This window comes from Microtus pennsylvanicus, chromosome 19, assembly GCF_037038515.1.
Source record: "Microtus pennsylvanicus isolate mMicPen1 chromosome 19, mMicPen1.hap1, whole genome shotgun sequence".
NCBI lineage: Eukaryota > Metazoa > Chordata > Mammalia > Rodentia > Cricetidae > Microtus > Microtus pennsylvanicus.
The window spans coordinates 1,087,328-1,111,647 of NC_134597.1; the positions used below are offsets into that span (position 1 = coordinate 1,087,328).

Genomic DNA, 24,320 nt, shown 5'->3' on the forward strand with positions numbered 1-24,320 from the left:
ATTATTAAAAATACTAAGGAAAGGAGAACAAAATTGCCTTTGATGGCTTATACAAAGTCTGATGTCTAGAATAGATGGCAATTTTAGTACTAACATTACTGCTAACTGTAGGACTTCTAGTAACTTACTGATGGCTCCAGGTTATGTAAGAAAACAGATATTCAAATCCAAAGTTACCTCCACGTGTACATTTTATAATTTCACTGCTTTCTGCTTACAGTACACTTTCAAGTCTTAAGAAACAGTTTCCGGGGAGTCTGACAATGATCCCCCCAGTTTTGCTTAGTTTCTCAACTTTTTGATCTCAGTAGGCAAATCTCAAAATTTCCAGCTTGAGCTGGGGCTGGAATGGTAAAGGAAAGGCAGCCACATGGGAACTCTCCATCAGGAGCACGGAACCAGGCCTGATATAACCTGGAATCCCTGGCATTTGGGGGATTGGAAGGCAGAGGCAGGGAGCCCTGAACTGGGTGATGGCCTGGGCTACTTGGTGAGAACTTGTTTGTCTGTCTGTTTGTTGAGACAGGGTTTCTTTGTAGCTTTGGAGCCTGTCCTGGAACTCGCTCTGTAGATGAGGTTGGCCTCGAACTCCAGAAGACCCGCCACTACCGCTGTGTGTGTGTGTGAGAGGGGGGGGGGGGATGCACTTTGATCCTCTTGACTTCCTTCGCATCCCCTTCACAGGTCTCAGAGAAAATGTGGGGCACCCTTCAGAACAAGAAGTCATTGCAGAAAAACAACAAAGTGCCGTGTCTATTCCTGAGCAGCAGATCTGCACGTAGAAAATGTTCTCCCTAACTCTAGATACAGTTTCAGGGGCACCAAGGAAATACAATGTATAAAGGAACAGAGTCAAAACTTAAGGAACCATCCTTTGTTTCTAAATCCTGTCACCGATGCCACAGGTATTAACAACAATAATTTTACTGCATCTGTCTTCATTTCATTACTCACTTAGGGACTTATAATAATTATAATCATAAAAATAAAATTACTTTAATGGCCCAGAGGGTATTAAAATGCTAAAACATTTATATAAATGGGACTTACTCACATTGACATATATATAAATTGTACTTAATTCTACTATAGGGGCTAAGATGAAAACTGTCTAGTAGATTGTGCAAGAGTCAAGTTTACCTCCTGGGTCTTAACTTGTGTGAACTTGGGCCAGTCGTTAATTAGTGATTAATGTCAACTGTTTCTACCTGTAAAACTAGCACCATACTACAACCCAACTGCACCACAACAGTCCAGCTTAAGGGCTTGAGAAGATGCCCTCAGAAATGAAGAAGCCAAATCCGGATCTAAACGCACAGGGAACATTAAATTTTACTTCAACTTGTGGAGAAGACACTGTCTTCAGGGACATCAGAGAGGCCGAAGCATTGCACTGCTCATGAACATAGTCGTGCTTACTGATGCGCGAGGCTTGTGTCTACTTGAGAGCAAGCTCGGAGGGCAAAGCTCCGGGGAAAGGGGTGCAGTGAGTCATCAGAACGTGAAGTGAGGTGAGATGAAATGCTACATCAAATCCTGTCCAACCGTTTCCCATGAGAACTCGACAATTACAAACCTAATGAACGCTAGCAAAGGGTTCTGAGCCGACACGTTGGCACCCAAGTGTCTTCAGTGGAGCAAGCCATGTTTTGAAATGCAGGCACTATTAATTAATGGCAAAACAGAAGAATTTTTATGGAGTTCCATAAGGACACGTGACGACCTGAGCGGTACACCGTGATTGATGTCATTACTCTGAACACCACAGTTAGTATGGTAGTGATGATTTGGGGCCTTCCCAGGAAGTTCACGCCACTGTGCTCTGTCTAATTTTCTCAGCACTGTTGCTCGGTGGGTATTTTCTCTCTTGTGGCTGTTCCTCTACAGTCCACACGGTCTGCAGGTAAGAATTCCATCTGTAGCTAGATAGCTCTGGACAGATGTTAAGATCAGGCCTAAGCTACAATTCTAAGAAAGCCATCCGATTTAAATATCCAGAAAGCATTATAAATTTGTTTTCCATCTGTTTTAGAATTAAAGAATCTTTTCCAATCTTTACTGAAGTAAGAATCTATTTAACGGTGTATAAATCCACTTCTGAACATCAGATTGTGGCATTTATTAGTGTACTAGACTTTATGCTTTAATAGGCACCTAAGCTTAGATACTTCAAAGTCAATTGCTGATTATCCTCCTAAAATGAGAGCTTAATGACATGAGCAATAGAGAAATCATGTGCAGTCTACCTTCCAAAGGGCAAGGAGAGAGCCCTGAAGTAGGGACGGAGCATACATTCATGTGAGCTCACATTTCATGATTTTTCTTTGTGGTCTAAATCTTTAAAGAATTTTAAAATACCCAACAGGGTTCTCCAAATCCATACACCGATGTTCAAATTAAGCCTAATATTTAATGTCAAAATTGTGTGTTATTAGATAAAATTGGACAGGAAGATGGTTTTCTGAAATCAGCGAATCTTAAGTCCACAGGGCCACGGAGAAGTGCTGCAGACAGACTGAGGAAAGCTGCTTGTCTCCAGGTCTCTGGGTCTGTCCCACTTCTTGCTGTCGCTTAGATGTACTGACTCAGCCTGTAGAGCAGTGTGAATGTGACCTGAAGTTCTGCCTCTATGAAATCTTAAAAAAAGGTCCCCACCTCGCAGACTTCTGTTTCCGACCATCTAAAATGAGGGTCACAGACTAGATGAGGCCACAGGATGAGAACAGCCTTGACATTCATGACAACATCCCCACACTCTCATGGGTTGGTACCAATTCTTTCATATAGAATTAGATGCCACTGTCTCTGGTGTGTGCATGTGCACACACTCTGAGAGCATGCCCCAGAGGTGTGTGCAGGTGGAGGTCGGGGGACGACTTGGGGGAGTCCACTGTCACCTTCCAGTTCGTTGAGTCTAGGCCTCTCTTGTTTCTGCTGATCTGCACACCCAAGATTGGCCAGTCTTCCAGGGAAATTCTCTTGTCTCTCACTCCCATCTTGGGGTTGAAGTGCTGAGATTAAAAATCTGCTCCTTTGTTTGTAATAGCCAGAACCTGGAAACAACCTAGATGCCCTTCAATGGAAGAAGGGATGAAGAAAGTATGTAATATATACATATTAAGAGTACTACTCAGCAGTAAAAAACAATGACTTCTTGAATTTTGCATGCAAATGGACGGAAATAGAAAACACTATCCTGAGTGAGGTAAGCCAGACCCAAAAATAGGAACATGGGATGTACTCACTCATATTTGGTTTCTAGCCATAAATAAAGGACATTGAGCCTATAATTCGTGATCCTAGAGAAGCTAAAAAAGAAGGTGAACTCAAAGAAAAACATATAGGCATCCTCCTGGATATTAACCTTCATCAGGCGATGAAAGGAGACAGAGACAGAGTCCCACATTGGAGCACCGGACTGAAATCCCAAGGTCCAAATCAGGAGCAGGAGAGAGAGCACGAGCAAGGAACTCAGGACTGCGAGGGGTGCACTCACACACTGAGACAATGGGGATGTTCTATCGGGAACTCACCAAGGCCAGCTGGACTGGGTCTGAAAAAGCATGGGATAAAACCGGACTCTCTGAACATAGCGGACAATGAGGACTGCTGAGAAGTCAAGAACAATGGCACTGGGTTTTGATCCTACTGCACGTACTGGCTTTGTGGGAGCCTAGGCTGTTTGGATGTTCACCTTCCTAGACCTGGATGGAGGTCCTTGGACTCCCCACAGGGCAGGGAACCCGGTCTGTTCTTTGGGCTGATGAGAGAGGTGGAGTTGATTGAGGGAGGGGAAGGGATATGGGAGGTGGTGGCGGGGAAGAGACAGAAATCTTTAATAAATAAATAAATAATATTAAAAAATAAAAATCTGCTCTTACATCTTTTTTTCTTTTAAACAATGATTTAGATCAGGCTATGAGCTCGTTCAGCAAATGCTTCAACCCACACTTTGCCATTTTACTGGCCCCTTGAAATGATTTTAAATGGTGTCAAATCATCTGCAATAAACAACAAGAATACAATGAAATTCAAGCTTCTTCCCAGAGTTTCCATCTTTGGGGTGCAATCACTCCAATAAACTCCTACTGATTCTTTTAAAAGACCTTCTGCCATTTGCACACTTCCAAGCAAGCAAATCATGTCTGTTCTGAAGAAAAGGTTCTAAGTTCACAATTACGTGGCCACTTCCTTGCAGGGTTAAAATGCGGCAAGAAACCACCCTCACTCCTCGTCTGAAAGCTTTAGAGGTTAGCTCTAATGAGTGTGCTTCAACAGTTTCACTCATCTTGTCCACGCGTCCCTCGGTGCTGGCACTCACACTGTCCCAGACAGACTCACTGCAAGCCAGCATATGCTTACAGAGCGGTAGGCCAGGACTCATCTGGGTAACAAGCAGCTTCATCGTCTCAATCCTAAACAAACAAAAAAAGCCACAGCAACAGTTTTTGGAAGCCTCTATTTAGCTTACAGCTTCTTTTATCATCTTCAACGGCCTTTTTCCTCTGAAGCTGGTTCTCATTTTCCACAGCTTCCTTCCCTGCTTAGGAAAAGCTGCCCTAGGTCTTGATGAGGACAGTCAGCAAGACAGTCGTCAGGAAGAAATACCTCTTGCGGTGGAGATGGAAGCTGTGTGGAGCAAGCCGGCATCAACTACTCTAGCTTGAACTAAGGAGAGTTTAGTGCACTCGAAGCTGCTTCCATGTGGCAGTACTTTCCCAACGATTACAGAGTACAGAGTCCACTCTCCCCCCCCACACACACACTCTGTGCCCCGCCACTTTTCTCTACTCCTAGCAAAAATACAAAAACCACCCTCTCCAAAGACAGAAGTCTGCCACCGAGGCGGCAGTGCAGCGGTAATTTCACAAGGCACTGTGATCGATAATGACCAGCACAGACAGCGTGGGATAATAGCTCCCTTAATTCACTGGTTCCTTTGAAGGGTTAAAATGGGGCAGATGTTGACAGCTGAGACTCCCTGCTAACAGGATAGACACATTGCAGTGGGCGCTGGTCTAGGCTTTCCCTTCCCTGCAGCTGTCTGTGTAGAACTAATTGTATCCACTTGTTTAACCTCGGGGATGTCTGGAGGAGACCCAGGGCCACAAGGGTACCTTTTTTTTTTTTAACGGTCATTTCCTCTCTGGTGGTGTAACTTGCATGACAGCATGTGACAAACAGAAAGAAATTAATGGGGACGCTGCTGTGCCAATTCCTCCTGAATTGCTGACACTGGCTACAGGCTGCCCGTTTGCCACCCAGCCAAGACCTCACATGAAACATGGCGAGGGGCCCACAGCTCTATTCACCAACCAAGCCAGCTGGTCAGTGATGAGAGGAGCCGAAACAACGTGGTACGTACAAACCAGCAAGAAAATGCTTTCTAAACCAATTCAAACCAAAGAGGTGGCATTTGCTAAATGTTAATACGACCGTTTATTTTCCTGAGTGGTACACTGCAGGGCTCCAATTTCCAAAGCAATTGAAATGTATAAGGCACTCTTCTCATGAGGACTCATAAGCTATAAGTAAGGACAGGACATCATTCAGGTAATGGGAAGCCACGTGAGACTCACTTCCAAGGAGGTTTCCCAACAGGCCACTTCTATGAGGGCCTGGGAGCCTGCAGTGTATCTTGCCTCCAGCTAACAGCCAGAGCACTGGTTTAGAATTCTATGGATGGGTGTCTCTTTCCCTCGTTCTCCCATGTACAAGTGCACACACAAGCACCTACACACAAAAGAACCTTCAGTTCAGGCCCATTAATTGCCTGCCAGAGTTTGCAGGCTTGGGGACTATGCCCCAACTTTGGCAAGACATACTTTCCCCTCTAACGTAATCAAGAACCAACCTTGGCTTGCCATCTCTTAAAACACCAGCTCTGTTTCAGGTCAGGCCTGGCTGATCTCACCACAGATGAAAACGTAAAGGCACAAAATAAAAAAAGAGCTGACATAAAAAACCAGGTTGGATGGCACTCACCTTTAGCCTAAGCGTTTAGACAAGAGAAGCAGGGGGATCTTTTTAGGTTCCAAGTGTTCCTAATCTACACAGCAGGTTCCTAGATAATCTGGCCTACATAGTGAGAGCCTGTGCAAAAAAAGGGAGGGGAGCATTATTATTGATGAAGTATGAGCCTGTGCACAACACACAAGTCAGGTCTAAGGTTTGAAAAGGTGGGAAAGTATAATGGGAAAATCATACTGTAGGACTTCTCTACCACAGTCAGGAAATTTCAAGGGCATTTACAATGGTCTCCATTTGACCTGGGTGAGGGCAGCTTAAACGGCAGTCTCTCTGGAGGAGAAGCACAGCAAAGTTAGCAGCTCAGAGCTGCCAGGTGCACTTGGGAGAAAGATGCACTTCCCACCTCAAGGGGACTTTTCCAAGCCAATATTTGAGTGATAGCCTTTGGCCATAGAGTTCATTTCATCTTTCCACCAACAAATGGAAACACCAACATTCTACAAACTCACGCAGCCAAAAAGCCTTAAGACCAGGGGAGGACTAGGCTCTGCTGGATAAAGGAATAACTTTATCATCGAGAATAACTTCAGTGGATACGATGTTATTTCTGTAAGTGAAACCTGTAAGATCTCTACGGAGTTTAGGAGTTTAGGAACATCTTAAAACATTTGTAACTCAGAATCAAAGCACAGCACTGGAGGGATGGAAAAAATGCAGAGGGAGAAGTAATGGAAATGGAATCATTAATCTCTTAAACAAACACATTTCTAAAATACACTAAATAATGCAACGTGAACCTTTTAAAATGTTCACAGCCAGTACAGTCTGTAAGGATCCCTGCTTTCCCATAACAAAGTAATGCTTTAAGGAAAATCCGAATGTTCCAACCCAAAACATGTTCAGAATGCACTAGCTAAATAATGGCTCCTTTTTGCTCAACACCCATAGAGAAACATTAATTAATAGAAAACCCATTCAACTTCAGTTATACCTCTCATAGAATAACTCCATGATCTGCACTTGCATCTCTCAGAATCCACTCTGCAAATGTTAACGAAGACATGTGCAAGTGACATCTTCCACTTCCGACTCTGCAATCCATTCCAGTTGCTGCAACGGTCCACTGTGGGGGGGGGGGGGGGGTGCGTGAGCATGATGCCCACACTTCCAGATAGGTAAGGTACTGGAGCTGTGTGAAGGATTTGACGCCACCATGTGACCCAATGGAGGCTTCCCCAAACGGATGTTCCCAGCGTTGTTTCTCATTAAGTTAAAATACTACCTGCATATGTGAATTTACCTGCAGTTTATGTTCCTGACTACCTCAGCTTTTCTAAATTATAAACATGGAATTTTAAAAGGTCAGTAGTAGTAACATAATTTTACAGATGAAATTTCACCACACAAATACTTTTTAGAAGTGTTACTCCCTTTCAACAAAATAGGGTGCCCAATGCTTATTATAAAGACCTTTCTCTCAGCTCCCCGACATGTTGTGGTAATCGAGTAGTCATGAGGCTTGCCAAAGGCTATGTGAGCACACATATATTCAACTTATGAGGTAGGGAACCATCAATTTCACTTGCGAAGGTGACTCAGCAAGCAGCTGGACACAGTACTTGCTCAGACCTGACAGTTCTACCTGATGGTTCATTAGACCTCTTATCAGAAAAAGAAGAATGGAGATCTCTATCTCTGTCAAGACCTTACTGAGGAAAGGCACACAGAGTCACAAGCCCATTTCCCCTAGCAACATGCTCACCAGCTCCCAGAAGCCAGGACTTACTATTCTGACCAAGGAAAGGAAGCTCGGGGATTTCTGCCCGGTGGACTGGGACGTCCCTTTCAGGGCTTGCTGTGTGCACATCCTAAACACATCCACATGAATGAGCTCATGCAAGCTCTCTAGAACACTTACTGTTTGGGAAAACTATGGTGGTGCTAATTTTCTAAATGTGATTTAGAGACTACCGAAGCTATGGTAGTTATAATTCTTAAAGTGACACATCAAGAAGCCATAATGATTAAGGACAACAGACTTTTCAAAAACTCCTCCCTACAAACAAACACCTCCAACACTTTACAGATCATGCACATTTATTTAACTTCTTTATTCAGCGTCACTTTACCTGTAACTGGGAATTAGAGTAGATCATTGACACTGCCCACACATACGTCACTTTCTGAGCATAATGTGACTGTAAGTTGCACTGAGTTGTTTTAAACAGTCACAGAATTACACATACATCCTTTTAAAATGCCTTTGCTCAGATACTTAATATAATCACCATGACTTCATGTTAACAGGAAGTCCAAACGCTGGCTTCAAGTAAAAACCTAAGCCATCAAAGAAACCGTGCATGAGCCTGCATTGTAATAAAAACAGGCTTATAACTTTCTTCTATATGCAGAGATGAATTTAGTTTACGATTGCCTAGTGATTGCTGCCAATTACAATTAAGTGAATTCCTCCACAGTGCAATTTTCCTGACATGAGGCACATGAGATAAAGGAGATGACCACACGAGTCCTATTGGGAGGTTGAGTACTACTGTGTCTCAGTGCTGCTATTTTACTGAGATCACCATCTATGCCATACAGTCAGTCCTTCAGGGTACACATGCTGAATTTGTAATAAGGTCTGTCCTACTGTGCTGTCAAGAGGAAGTGAAGGGTGTTATTCATTCTTACACTGGGGACAAAGGAAAGACAGATATGAGAGAGCACTGGCTCTGAAACAGAGAATGCTACCCACTACATATACAGTGGGAGATCATTGGTTGGGTGATTCAAGTAGGCTGTTACTAGGAATTTCATCCAGTCTAATATTGAAGGTCACCAACATAAACAACATAGCATATTTTAAGAGAGATACACATTTGTATTTTAGTGTATGTCTTGCTAGTTTTTGAAAATGTAAGTATTAGACATATATTTCCAAATTGAGTATATGCTACCTATACAATTTGTATCTTCTATTTCTTTAGGCAATTATTCTTTTACTAATTAGGTTATGAGAATTGTTCCTGTAGAGATAAATCGTTCTGTTTGAATTAGTTTTGTAATTTACATAATGATCTCTTCTAGTACATTCAGACTCTCACCATGCATCCTAACATCAGTGAAGCTGAGCTCCCCTCAACCCCAATTCTTTTAGTTAGTCTATGAATACATAGTTCTTGATAAATGTTTATTTCCTTATTTATATCTAAACTGGCTCATTTTTTATTCATTTCTAAAAGCTTTTTCTATATTAAGACTATTAAACTCTTGCCAGATTTTGTGTAAATAACTCTTTGCCTTTCAATTGTACATGCAATACTACAAATCAAATATTTTTCTAATGTCTAAACAATTTATACATATGTTCTTTTGTTTACTTGAGACAGGGTTTCACTATGTGGTTCTGGCTGTCCTGGAATTCACTCTGTAGACCAGGCTGGCCTCTGCCTCCCGAGTGCTGGGATTAAAGGTGTGTGCCACCACTGCCTGGCCTGTGATCTTTTACACACAGGAAACTTTACTCCACAATCTGGTAAATATTTGCTAAAATGTTGTATATGTTAAAAAGAACAAGTTGTAATCCAGTAATATTCACTCATCTTTCCAAACCAGAAATATGTGAATTTCCACAAATCATCAACAAAGATACTTGCTTCAAACACAAAGCTGAAAGCATTGCCTTCAGCCTCCTCCTGACCAGCACTGAATGATGGTAAATCAGGCCTGTTTCTAGCAAAATTTACAAGCAAATTCAGCTGTCTCTTTTCTAAGGAACTCATCCTGTTGTACAGGGCTACCTCTGAACAGTATCTATCTCAGCTGTCTCTCTTCTAAGGAACTGGTCCTGCAGTACAGGGCTACCTCTGAACAGTATCTATCTCAGCTGTCTCTCTTCTAAGGAACTGGTCCTGCAGTACAGGGCTACCTCTGAACAGTATCTCTATTATTCCACTCAGAACTCCTTTCTAATTTTCTGTTTTCTGGCAGCTGTTCTCTAACTTACAAATAATGTGTGTCTTTGTCTGGAGTTCCTTTAAAAAAAATCACACACACACAATAAAATCAAAACTATATATCCTAAATGTGGAGGAAAGCTCAATTTATTCCCTTTGAAACCCGAGAAATCAGTAACACAAACCATATGTTAATTATGGGACACAGCGATAAATTACATATTTAGTTCTGTGAAACCCTGGCGGTGAAAGTGATGGACAAGACAGAGCAGGAAAGAAGTCCTTTCTCTTGTAGTGTTACCCCAGAGGACACCAAAATGCAACCATTTCTCAATTCATGCTGACATAATTTGTAGGTTACTTCCTTTCACATTCCTAAGTATTTTCATTAAGATCTTACTTACAAAACGAATGAGCGATGCCCATTAGAGATTGTTGGTATAGTAGTGACATTCAGAACAGATTACAATTCAAGACAAAAATCACTATTTATGTTCTTGTGCGTTGTTTATTTGGATTCATATAGCTTTGCAATACAGACATAACTCAGCCTGTCTTTAATATCTGGTTGGAATACACTTGAAAGGGGTTGGGGATTTAGAAGATTTAGAAAGGGCTGTGCTCCGTGTAATAATTTTAATGGGGAGAATGAGTTATTAATATTAATGTTTCATGCACTTATGGCCCCATTCCGTGGACTGCCTTTTACAGAGCAGCCTAGGAGAAAGGTGACTGCTAGTCACAAATCTATTTTTAACGGGATCCAATCAACTCATTTTTCTTCTGCAATTACCAACTTATTTCTTCTTTGTTCTTCACCCCCTGGCCAGGAATATGTTTTGGTAAAAGGAAAAGGCAAAAAGGACACAGGGCCCACACCTATGTCATTTCTAACATCTTCATTTCCACAAACACTATGTCTCAACTGTGGGTGATGGTGAATTTTCCAGTTCAAGGTTTTAATATTAATATGTGGTATATCAGTCAGATGAAAAGGTCAGCAAGATTCTTGCTTTGAGTGTTTGTTCCCCACTAAGCAAATTCACAGAGCACCTTAAATGCAGGACAATTGTTTCAGATCAAGATATAGTACAAGGCACAGACTTGATCTTTAAGTTGCCATTCCCAAATTCAGTTCACAGCAAAACCTCTTCAGCCTGGCCATCTCCCATTTCTGCTATGTTCCTTCTTAGCTTTCTAGTGACTACACTCCAGGAGAATGATTTGAAGAAAAGAAAATTCTTTTTGTTCTAAACAAAGACAAATTAGCGAGTATCATCGGGGACAGACATGAATGGTGGTAAATACAAAATCAAAAAGGTAACAGGGTCACATCTGTTTGACTCCTTGAGTCAAAAAGGAAACAACTAACATGTACTTACTATATATACTATACATGATGATGTCACCATTAAAACCTGTAACAATGGAGCAATCTCCTCCTGAGCATACCTGAGGCAGCGACACCCAAAGGAGCAGATACAAGGGAGCAACCGTTGAGAGAGCAGGCCTGAGGCAGAGACCTCTGCAGGACCTGGCCCAAGCCAGGGACATCTACAGAAACAGGCCTAAGCAGGTTACATCCACCAGAGTGGGCCTGAAACAGTGATCTCCACAGAAGCAAGTACAAGGGAGAAACCACTGAGGGAGCAGGACCAAGCCAGCAGGACAAAGCCAGAGACCTCCGCTGGACTAGGCATGAATCGATGACCTCTGAGGTAGCAGCCCTGACCAAGCAACCTCCTCCTAAGCAGGCCCAAGGCACAGGCAACCTCAGAGGAAGCAACCCGAAGCAAGCAACCTCCATGGAAGCAGGTCAAAAAGACCCCTGGTATTGCAGAGTGACCCCAGGGAGTGCTGAGCAACCTCAAGGAATACCAAGTGACCTCTAGGATGACTGGAACCATGGCCCTAAACTGCACCACGAGGAGCAACCATCTGAGTCTTGGATCTAATGGCACCTGGAAGATTGATCACCAGAGACACAGACAACCCCAACTACACCAATCTAAGAACACACTCAACACCACAAAGAGCAAAACAACACCAATAAAAACTAGTGGCCCTACAAACAGCAAGACTTGAACACCCCAATATAAATAAAGCAGAAGAAAATGACCTTAAAAGTAACTTTAGAGGAATGATTGAGGCCCTTAAAGAGGAAGTGAAAAATTCCCACAAAGAAATGGAGAAAAAGACAAACAGAACATTGGAAGAAATGAACAAATCCCTTAAAGAAAACCAAAAGAAATCAAACAGATGAAAAGAACTATTCAAGACTTGAAAACCAAAATAGAGACAATAAAGAAAACAAAGACTGAGGGAATTACAGAAATGTAAAATTTGAAAAAAAAATCAGGAACCACAAATGCAAGCATAAAAAGCAAAATACAAGAGATAGAAAAGAGAATATCAAGCGCTGAAGATATGATAGAGGAAGTAGACTCATCAGCCAAAGAAAACATTACACCTAACAAATGTTTAACACAAGATATCCAGGAAATATGGGGCACCATAAAAAGACCAAATCTAAGAATAATAGGGATAGAAAAGGGTTAAGAATGCCAGCTCAAAAGCACAGGAAATATATTCAACAATATCATAGAAGACTTTCTCAACCAAAAGAAAGATACGTATACGAAGATACAAGAAGGTTACAAAACACCAAATAGAATGGACTGGAAAAAAAAGTCTCTTTGCCACTAAAGAAAGAATATTAAGAGCTGCAAAGGAAAAAGGCAAAGTAACGTATAAAGGCGAAACCTCTCAGAATTATACCTGACTTCTCAATAAAAACAATAAAAGTCATAAGGTCCTGGTCAAGCGTTACGCAGACATTAAGAGCCCAAGATGCCAGCCCAGACTACTAAACTCAGCAAAACTTTCAATCATCATAGACAGGCAAAACAAGATATTCCATAACAGAACCAATTTTAACCAGATTTAACCAATACCTAGCCACAAACCCAGCCCTACACAAAGTACCAGAGGAAAACTCCAACCCAAAGAAGTTGGTTACATCAACAAAAACACAGACATTAATCTCACAGCAGCAAATCCCAAAGAAGGGAAAAACACATACAATAGCATCACCACCATCAAAAACTAAAATTACAGGAGCTAGCAATTATTGGTCATTAATATCCCTTAATATAAATGGACTCAACTCACCTATAAAAAGATCTTCACCAACCCCACACTGGAGAGAGGTCTGATCTCCAAAATATACAAAGAACTCAAGAAATTGGTCATCAAAACAACAATTAATCCAATGAAAAAATGGGGTACAGACCTAAACAAAGAACTCTCAACAGAGGAATCTAAAATGGCTGAAAGAAACTTAAATTAGCAATCTTATTTGATGTGTTGTTAAGAAGTGAGATTGGGGGCTGTCTTTGAAAGAAAAACAAGAAAATACTTATCAATGAAGACTGTGAAGGAAAGCAAGGCATCAAGCCTGATATTTAGGTTTAAGGAAGGCTTAGCTTTAAGAGAGAGTACCCAGCGGGTTTGTGTGTGCACAGTGGGCTGCTGGTATTGGTGCAGGCGTATGTGCGTGAATGTGTGTGGGTGTGGGGGGGGGGTGCGCATACCTTGGAAATACCCAAAGGAGCACTTTGGGTGTCATTCCTGAGCAGCCACCCACTTTTTCTTTCTTGAGACAGGGTCTCTCATCAGAACCTGCTCACCAATTAGTTAAGGATGACCAGCCAATAAACCCCCGGCATCCTCCTGGTCTCTTGCCTCCTCAGCACTGGGATGACACAATGCCAAGTGCATACCACCATGCCCGTAGGGTTTTTGTTCTGTTTTCTTGTTTGTTTTGTTTCTGTTTTTCTTTCTTTCTTTTTTTTCTTTCCAGCCCGTGGTGGTGAACACTGAGGATCCCATGTTGGCATAGCAAGCATTTTGAAGACTGGTCTATCTGCCCATCCCCTCCAACGACCGTCCTGCCAATATCAAGTTTGTATATCTTGGACAAGTGGGAGGGGTCAGGCTGGAGAGTATATACCTGAACCTTCTGGATAGCATGACACAACCGGAAATGAAAGTGTAGCTAAGGAAGAAAAGACAGCTATAATGAAACACATTCCCATGATTACAGGGAAACCCAAAGAGCTTGAGAACAAGCAAATGTCAACAGGAATGTCCCCACAGTGTAGATTCGTCAGTCTCCACGGGGACAAGCAGAGGTTCACGTTGCCTAGAAACTTGATGCCTGCGGTGAGAAGGCATTTGCTCAAGCCAGTCCGGATCATCTGCTCTAAGTGTCATTTCCCTATTTAATGAGTCAGTCTTTATTTTAAGGACCGAGTCTCAACTGAACCTTCAGAAAGTGACTTTTTAAACATGGACTTCCTGTTTGTGGGAGAAACCAATAATTTTGTTGTAATTTCAAATTGCAGTGTTACGTATTTGAATCATTCTATCTTTTTTCCATCCATGTACCTTTAGCTACTACAAAGATGCAGGGATTTGCATGAGCATTTGCTTCTGTGAGGATCCTCTAAATCTAAATTACCTGAAAATGCTCACCTTGAAAAGGTTTCTTATGTTTCTGAAAGTTTTCATTTGGAGTAGACGATAGCAGGAGAAGGAACAAAGGATTGAATGGCCTAGTAGGATGACGGATACACGAAGGAGCTCACGTCTCTCTACACATTAGGTCTGTGCTTGGGAGTTTAGGAGTATAAAGTACTGTGCTTGTTAAAGCTCACTCATCCTAGTTTCTTCCTAAAGCCAGAGAAAACTTGGAACGGACTCAGTACAAATGCTAATCTAATAAATGGCCAGGTGCCAGTCGTGGTATACTCAAAACCAATTTTCCTAACCTAGGTCACAGTCCTGATCAGGTCACTGTTGTAATCTGCTGGCCTGGCCTGTTGCCTGGGTACCCTGTCCTTTTAAGAGACAAGTCCCTCACCCCCTACTCCCCACCCCCTTACCCCCCCACCCCCCCCAGGCAAGTGGATCTCCACCTCCTCTCCAGCCTGTGCTCTCTGTCAGCTCTTCTGGAGAGGCAATTTCTGCCTCTTTTTTCCCCTTTACCCCTCTTCTCTTCTCTGCACCCCACCCCCATAACCTGCTAAATAAACTCTACCCAACCTCTCTCTCCCACCAGCAAGGGGATCCGCAGGGCCTTGGGTCACCCCGTTCTAGGCAAACTCTCGACCACTCAGGTTTATTCCCACCCCAGGATGCCTGTTCTAAGAATACAAAATGCTTGTGAAACACAACAGTTAATACACTATAAGCATCCAATTTTTATAAAGCACCATGAAGGTCTAGAGTGTATTAGTAAATTAGATAAAGCACAGCAATAGCCAATTCCATTAAACACCACATTCATGTACACAGAAAGACAAGAGGACTAAAGTGAACATCTGGGACTCTAGACCCAAAGAAAGCCCCAGGTTGGACAGGACTAGGCAGACCCAGGGCCAACAAGGCTAAGAGAGAAGAGGGTTAACGCTGGCACTGGTGGGATCGTCCAGGGAGGAAGGGTGAAAGTGGAAGAAAATCAAGAGAAAGACTACGGAATATACAGTATTGAGTACCAAGTAAAAAGAAGTGGGAAGCTACTACCAAGGCTTGCGCTATCCAACTTTAATTCCAACCAAGTTTTTCTTCCTGAAGCTGCTGTTAAGGCAGGGTCTGTTTTAAAATAAAAGTGCCATGACTGACCTATGAAGTCCCTTACCCTAGAATGGGTGTCACTAAAATATGTCGTTTTGCTCATTAAAGGGCATTTAATCCAATAACATATAAAGCATCGTTCACACATGAACTTAAGTTAAAAACTTTAACTATAAAAATAATTTGAACAAATAGGAGGCATAGCATTGTAAGGACACCCATGTTAAAAAAATCAGTCTATTAAATTAATCTAGCCATGATGTTGAATTGAAATACAATTTCAGTCCAGGATCTTTATTTTCACTGTGGAGAATTTGTTCTTTGAATTTTTTTGCCTTGTTTTTTTGGGATCACCTTATTATGCAACATCTGCTCTTGAATTTCCACTGTGATAAACAGTGTGAGCGCGGGCAGCAGATGGCTAATGACCAGCAGTGACAGGGTATTCAAGCCTGCCTTGTTTTCTGAGAAGCGATATTTTCATGTTAATTTGTTCTGTGTTCTGCAAAGATAGGACAAATCACCTGCTGTAATTCAGGCAAAGCAGAGACCACCGGGAGCTGCCAGGGGCCAGGGTTTGGTTCCTTTAAGAGCAGAAGAGGAAGAGCTGGGAGGCTTTCACTTGCAGCACAGGGGACCAGTCACTTTGCATTATGTCAAGCAGACAAGGATGAATCAGCTTAGGGCATTCCATTCCGACGTCAGGCACTGCTTAATACAAGCAGATACTCGTCACGAAAACAGATTGTTTCCCAGAGGCAGAAAGCAGGAGTTATCAAGAGTGTGTGTTGGTCTCCGAAGTCTGGGTTTTGTAAAATAAACCTAATAGTACATTTTATCTCTTACTGAAAACAGCAAAACCAACAGAAGCTCCAAAAACCATCTAACTGAAGATAAAAGGAAATCCAATTCACTGAGAAAATTACCCACACAGACATAAACCTTGAGCTTTTTTTCTCTCTCTCCGGTTCCATAGAATTCATTTATCATAGGGATACATGGACATAATTTTTATCCCGCAACTCCGTGAGGCCATATGGTCTTGAGGGCGAAGACCCTGGTCCTGTTTTAGAGAAGCTACTGATCTGTGTGTTTCTTCTGTGCTTTATTCTCATGAAATGATACCGTCCGTTTCATTAAATATGTTGTACTGGCAGAATGTCCAAGGAATAACATTAGGTAACCTAAGTGAGTTGAAGACGCTGGGCCAGACCCTAGAAAAGCTGATCTGCTGGCGAGTGCCAGCACACAAGACGGGGTTCACTGCAAGAGGACAGGCACCCAGTTCTGCTTTGGGAAGGAATCCCTCCCTCACAGAGGACTCTCTCCTTGGTACTCTGCCATATGGCTCCCTCTACTCCAGACGACTGAGAAATATGGAGAATGAACTTTCCGACACCGCTTTGACCCCTGCGGCAGATGGATGCATGAAGATGAAAAGTAAAGGTGGAAACTCAACTCCACAAACAGACCCGAAGACGATAGTCTGAATTAGAAAGAGGAAAGCCAGCTATGCCAACAAAGTCACACCAAGCTACTTGTTGGTTTCACAGTAGAGTGGTCAACAAGCTTTCTATGCAAATGTCATCATCAAACAAGAATCGGTGGACCTAAAGACCACCACAACACCTTCAAGGTGAGGTTTGCACATCTAGAACATTTTACCTAGAAATTTACTTTGAAAATGTTGGAAAAAGCAGTGTTTTATAGTTTTCTTTATTATGATAATGATGATGTCTAGATCACAAAGTCCCCCCAAAACCAACTAGGAGACCAAGCCCTGTATTAAAAGCAAAGAGCTTTTATTCTTAAACAAGTTTGCAAACTTAGTCTCTCCGTGTTTACCCAATGTACTGGAGTGATCAGAGGGCCCCCAACTCAGAGTTGGGTTTTTATAGTAGCAAAGGTGGGGGTGAGGAATTTCTAAGGTCTGAGATCCCTGATTGGCTGACATTTGTCTAGGGGTGACCTGGGTGAGTGTGCTGGCAGGTGATCCTATCTCTGATGGTTGGAACATCAGCAATTTCCTTTGGATGGTCTGCTCCTGAGCGGTACCTGGGTGGACTCAGTTTGTGGTCTTTGTCAGAACCAGGTGTTGCCTCAGGGTAAACCACTAAGACTCAGGCCTCTACTGAGCTTGTCCTGACAGGATCCTACAATTATTATTATCACTATCATTATTATTACAGCTTCTCAGAGGTGATCTTCAGCCCAGGCATAGCCAGTGACTTCCTTTATTCAAGGCCGATGAAGTAATGGAAGCTTGTCCCCTACAAAGGGACCCAAGTATCAACCTGAACAACTACGTAAAGCTTCATGATTTTTTTGTTTTTTCAAAACAAATGTTACTCGAATATCTGAAAAACTGTTCTCTGAGAGGTTTTTGTTTTCTAACGAAGATGTTGATTAAATGATAAAGATTTTATCCCTGTCCAGACATGACGAAATATTCTAGTTCTATCCAGTCCTGCCATCCTATTACAATTAGTACCCCAATAAGCACTGGAATGTTTTTATTATAGGTGGCAAACTAACAGGTGAACAGAGCCAAGAGAGCACCTTGGAAAACAGACGGTAAAGGACAAAGTCCCTGGCCTAAATCATCGCCCATGCTTTTTATCTTGATTTTTAAGTATGTATCTGCTTTACGTTAAAGTATTTTCCAGTTTACGACTTGACAACATAGCATGTTATGTCAGTACAGTATTACTAACCTCCTAGCTTCTGGGATGACTCTAAAGAACACCTCGGTACCACGTGCAAAAAGCCGAAGACAGGTGAGGTGTTTGTACCTGAAAATGCTCAAATAAAGACTGAGAATGTCTGCCACATGCTTTTGCAAGACTCATCTCTCTCTCTCTCTTTAAATGAGCTGTATTTCAGCCCCTGATCACCAAACAAATAATTCACCCCTAAACACAGAACAAATAATCTCTCGGTATTTTCTAAAAAGAGCCTTATTCCACAGAACATTCTATAGAAAGAATACATTTTTGTGTTCTTAGTAAACCATTCAACATAATAACATTCACTGGCTCAAAGAGACTTGGTATAAATAGACCTTCTGTACAACAAATATTTCTGTTCTCCACATCCATGCTTGAAAACATCAACCAACAATGCATTTAACCTGTACACCAACTCCTAAAAATCCATCAATCACCAAAACAAAAGATACAAGTGCCTAGGAAAAAGATTTGTGTCAATTATACTTTTAACTTAACTCTCCATTTGATGGATGTCAGTTACACCTTTAACCTAACGATTTAACGGTTGTATAAGCTCCCAAATAAACACCTTACAGGACAAATTAGGGGACCAAGAATCTGTTTGGTCTCATGGTCTGAGGGGGTACACTCCAGTGTGATGGGGAAGTCACTGTGACAAGAGTGTCACGGAGACAAGCAGTTGATGCTGAGTGTGTCAGTGGCTTGCTCACATCTTCCTGACCAGAAGTACGGAGTCTGGGCAGGAAGAGTCCCGCAGTCCCAAGACCGACTTCCTCCAGCTGGTCCTCCTCCTCAGTGTTCCAAGCAGCTGAAAAGGAGGGCTCAATGAGAGGAGCCTGTAAGGTGGATTTATACTCATGTCATAACACCATTCAGGTTAGAAACATACTAATCAGTAAAAATGGAAAAAAAATCGAACAATTCAGAGCTATTTTTAAAAATTAAGGATGAAAACAAGGAAGTTTTAGTTACTCTTTAAGGTTAACCAGAGACCTTTGTACTTACATACACATTACTTTTATTTGATCATGGTTATATGCCACTTTGAAAACACTCATCATATTCTTAACGATATGCCATTAATTCTAATTAATGGCCTGGCTCCCAACCTCACTTCTAGCAGCTAATCTAGAGAGGTACTAATTCTGACGGCTGTAGAGACTCTTCAGCTTCCAGGAGAATCTCAGTCTCCAACCTCCAGCACCCATGCACACACAGATGCATGCCCGCACAGATGCATGCACGCACACAGATGCATGCACACACACAGGCATGACGCATACAGATGCATGCACACACACAGATGGCACACACACAGGCACGATCGCACTAATCCCGGCACTTCCCACTCTGGTGACCCACAATGACGCCTGCTTCTTTTCCTATTATGTTTGATTTCATACACACACACACACACACGAATCTCCCAGGCCCACTTCATTGCTACTCCTGTCTGAGTATCAAACCAGTATGCCAACCAGTACATGTGATTGTACTACAAATAGGTAAGATACACACATAAATAATCACAAGGGCAAAAAATACTACAAAGTGAAGTGTGCAACAACTACGCAAAGGCAGAGGAGCCGATATCGAACTGTGAGAGCACATCACACACATCTGGGCAGACTTAGAGAGGACTGACTGTGAGCACATCACACACATCTGGGCAGACTTAGAGAGGACTGACTGTGAGCACATCACACACATCTGGGCAGACTTAGAGAGGACTGACTGAGCACATCACACACATCTGGGCAGACTTAGAGAGAACTGACTGTGAGCACATCACACACATCTGGGCAGACTTAGAGAGGACTGTAGAGCACATCACACACATCTGGGCAGACTTAGAGAGGACTGACTGAGCACATCACACACATCTGGGCAGACTTAGAGAGGACTGTGAGAGCACATCACACACATCTGGGCAGACTTAGAGAGGACTGACTGTGAGAGCACATCACACACATCTGGGCAGACTTAGAGAGGACTGACTGTAGAGCACATCACACACATCTGGGCAGACTTAGAGAGGACTGTAGAGCACATCACACACATCTGGGCAGACTTAGAGAGGACTGTAGAGCACATCACACACATCTGGGCGGACTTAGAGAGGACTGACTGTGAGCACATCACACACATCTGGGCAGACTTAGAGAGGAATGACTGTGAGCACATCACACACATCTGGGCAGACTTAGAGAGGACTGACTGTGAGCACATCACACACATCTGGGCGGACTTAGAGAGGACTGTAGAGCACATCACACACATCTGGGCAGACTTACAAGGGATTGACTGTGAGCACATCACACACATCTGGGCAGACTTAGAGAGGACTGACTGAGAGCACATCACACACATCTGGGCAGACTTAGAGAGGACTGACTGTGAGCACATCACACACATCTGGGCGGACTTAGAGAGGACTGACTGTGAGCACATCACACACATCTGGGCGGACTTAGAGAGGACTGACTGTGAGCACATCACACACATCTGGGCAGACTTAGAGAGGAATGACTGTGAGCACATCACACACATCTGGGCATACTTAGAGAGGACTGACTGTGAGCACATCACACACATCTGGGCAGACTTAGAGAGGACTGACTGTAGAGCACATCACACACATCTGGGCAGACTTAGAGAGGACTGTGAGAGCACATCACACACATCTGGGCAGACTTAGAGAGGACTGATTGTGAGCACATCACACAGATCTGGGCAGACTTAGAGAGGACTGACTGTGAGAAGCTCCACGAGGGCTGCTTAGGTCAGAAGTCAGACCACATAAAAACCTGCCAACTGTTCAATGCAGTCAGGAGACAGTGAGCAGAAAGGACTAAGACCCTGCTCTATAGGCACAATATGGAGTTTCTGGACCAAGAACACAAGGAAAAGAAATGAAATCACAGAAGTGGAATATAATGCCAGAGGACGAGGGTGCAGAGTGAAGAGAACAAGTGGTCAGAAATCCTGCATCCTGAGGGCCTTCCTGGCCTTCAAACTGCACAAATAAACGAAACTACCACTATTTATCTCACTCTTTAATGAAGGCTAGATGGGAGAAAACTGCACTCTTACTAGCCTGACCCCAAAGAGACCTTTATTATGTTGCAGTCAGAATGCATCAGTATTCGGGGACACCAACTAGCCATCACCCAAAGGACATTTCTTACTCTGTGGGGACAGCCACGGATTTAACAGATGGACCAGAAAACGAAGTTAAACAGAATAACAAGATAGACCATCAAAACATTTTGAGTAGCTTTTCCATTAGTCTTAAAGGAAGAATTTGTTCGTAGTCAATATACTTCCTAGCTGTTGACCGTGAAGGGCAGAAAGCATCTTTAATTATCATTGAATACCAAGATTACTACTTGTCATTTAGACTAAAAAGCAAACAACCCCCCTTGATGAATTGGAAAAAACAAAACAAGCAAACAGAAAGGGTCAAATGAATATGTCTGAGAATCAGCATATAATTATACTGCATAATGTACCTTTGATTGACATCTAAAAATTTATCTCTTAAAGAACAAGAACACCAGGATAAACTGAGTGATATCCGTTATACTTTATAAGATTAGGGAGATAATACACAAATAAGTAGTTTTAAAGAATTTTAATGTGTATTAAAACTAAAGTTTTTATTTTAATTCACCCTACAATGAAACTGGACTGCGATCCTACTCTTTGAAGATACTTAGTAGATGGACTAGATGATTTTCCACTTTTTGACCATTTTATTTAGTTGACATTCTGAACTGTATATTAAGTTTCAAAAACACCAATTCTGGCCATTTTCACACGAAAGAATGCTGGTGCTGAGTGAGCTGCGACGGTGGCTAGTCTACTCAGACAAAAGGATGATGCTTGGTACCTTTATGGTTTCTGTGGGCACTCCAGGCTCCGGAACTTTATCCAAGTAGGTGGTCAAGTCTTGATCAACGTGCTCAAACACTAGTGTAAGTTTGGTTTCTCTGTCTGTTCGTGACACAGTGCACACATCAAACAACCTAGAAGGGGGAACCAACAAGAATGAGTAGATTGTAAATGAGCCAAGTAGTAACCATCCACCTTCCGTGTACCCCTCGATTCCACCATATAGTCGAGGGCCTAATGGGATCTGCTGGTTTCATAACCATCTCAAAGCTCAGCAGAGGAACAGTGAAATCCAGATTGCCCAAGTATCAGTCACAGAGCAGTATGACTGGAGATTAAACGTAAATGCCCAGAGTATCTTAACTAACTAAATGTTTATAGAGAATTTGTGGATGGAAATGGCTTGAAAAACTTGCAACCAGACAAAAATAATTCTGACAATGCTTAGCTCACAAGCTGAGAAATAAAGTGTTCTCTGGACATAGTGGACTCTGCAAAGCTTCCAAGAACAACCATGGCTGTTACAGCAACTATGACGGACTACGGAGAAACATTTCAAAGACAGACTTCTCATCCTGGTGAGACAAACTATTGCCCTAGGAATAGTATAAACTCTCAATTAGTTTTAATCCTAACTCTCATCTAGAATCACACTGTAAACAACTAAGCTTTTATTATTTGTTTTAAACAGCTGACAGAAAATAATGTATTCTCAGGATAGCATGCAGTGTTTTGATTCACTAGAAAACTGTTGTACAGAATAGGAACTATAACAAATAAAATGCTATATAGACTCCAAAAGTGGTCAAAGTATGAATTCCAAATGTTTATACAAATCATAAAAAACAGACTACGCATACGATAGTTCTGCTAAATAACTTGATTATCAGGCCAACATTGCGAAACTGAAAGAAGAGATACACTGGAAAAGTAATAAAGACTCAGATAAAGAAACAGCACAGAAAGAGCCTTCCTTGATCCAGAGAACCGCCAGGGCCAAGGGCAGAAAGCCCTTTAGTTGAGCACTGTCTCGTGCACTACAGTCCCACCAAGCTGTCTGAAGAGTTAAACAAGCCAGCATTAACTAAGATGTATGGGAACTTCTTTCATATTATGTTTCTTTTACAAACTGAAAAACCTGTTCTAGAAATTGTTCACTGGGTACATTGCCTTGGTTCAATCTGAATGTCACTTCTATTAAATTTACAAGACCTAATTGGTTTACTGGGTCACACTACTGTATTTTTGGGGTACATGGGCTTCAAATTTGGTATGTCTTTCTGGATCTATCTTAAATTTTAACATCTACAGAACACTGTAATCAGTCTCAATTTACAATAAACTATGAAACCCACTATGGAAGCCTTGGGAGTCTATCAAAACAGCTCTATGAACCTGACTGACCGTTTGTACGTAAGCAGCTATTAACCACCTCTCTCAACTACTTCTTCTCAAAGGACAGAAAAGAGTTGCAAAATCAGCAAGCTTCTCTGTACCTGATGCTTCTATCTTTGCAATAAAACTACAACGAACCCAAAGTGGGATGTAATGAAATCAAATACAAAGACTGTAGCCAGGCCATTACGGCCAGGTTTCTCAAGCCTCACTCTAGATATGACGCCCATTAGCACTAAGACATTCCTTAATAAAAAGTGTGCTGGTCGTCACTTGCTGGAGTTAGTGAGCAGCTCTAGTTTAAGAGCCCCCGCCCTGAGTGTGTCTGCTATTATTTTTCAGAAGAAGAAAAATACGTGACGGGGACATAACGCAGTTGAGCCAAAAGGTCACCTGCTCCCCAAACCGTTGTCTTGAAATTGCCTAACAGCTCTGGCACTATGCAACATTGCTCAATCACACTGAAACCGTTTCCAAGACTTGTACGACACAATTCATGAATAGCATCTAACCACCCAAGCTGCTTTTCATTATATAATACCTTGTTCTTCAAAATATTAATATACGCCAACTTTACCTAAGGTCCCTCGGCTTCATACTAGGGATGCAGAAGAAGATAGGTAGAGTTGAGCTTTAAGAAGCCATTGCCGATTGCCTTAAATAAGTATAGGAAAATTTTTTTTAAGTGGAATGAATTTAAACAGTTGTGTGACAATGCATACAGCAAAGTATTATTTTT

The 24,320-nt window shown here is 42.2% G+C and overlaps 1 protein-coding gene across 1 annotated transcript in view; it reads right to left on the minus strand.

Moving 5' to 3' along the window:
- Cdk6 (cyclin dependent kinase 6) overlaps nt 1–24,320 on the minus strand; it is a 188,450-nt gene that overhangs the window by 119,212 nt on the left and 44,918 nt on the right. The window contains exon 3 of the mRNA XM_075953934.1: nt 22,185–22,320. Within this exon, the coding sequence (XP_075810049.1) occupies nt 22,185–22,320 (136 nt within the window). The remainder of the gene's footprint in view (nt 1–22,184; nt 22,321–24,320) is intronic.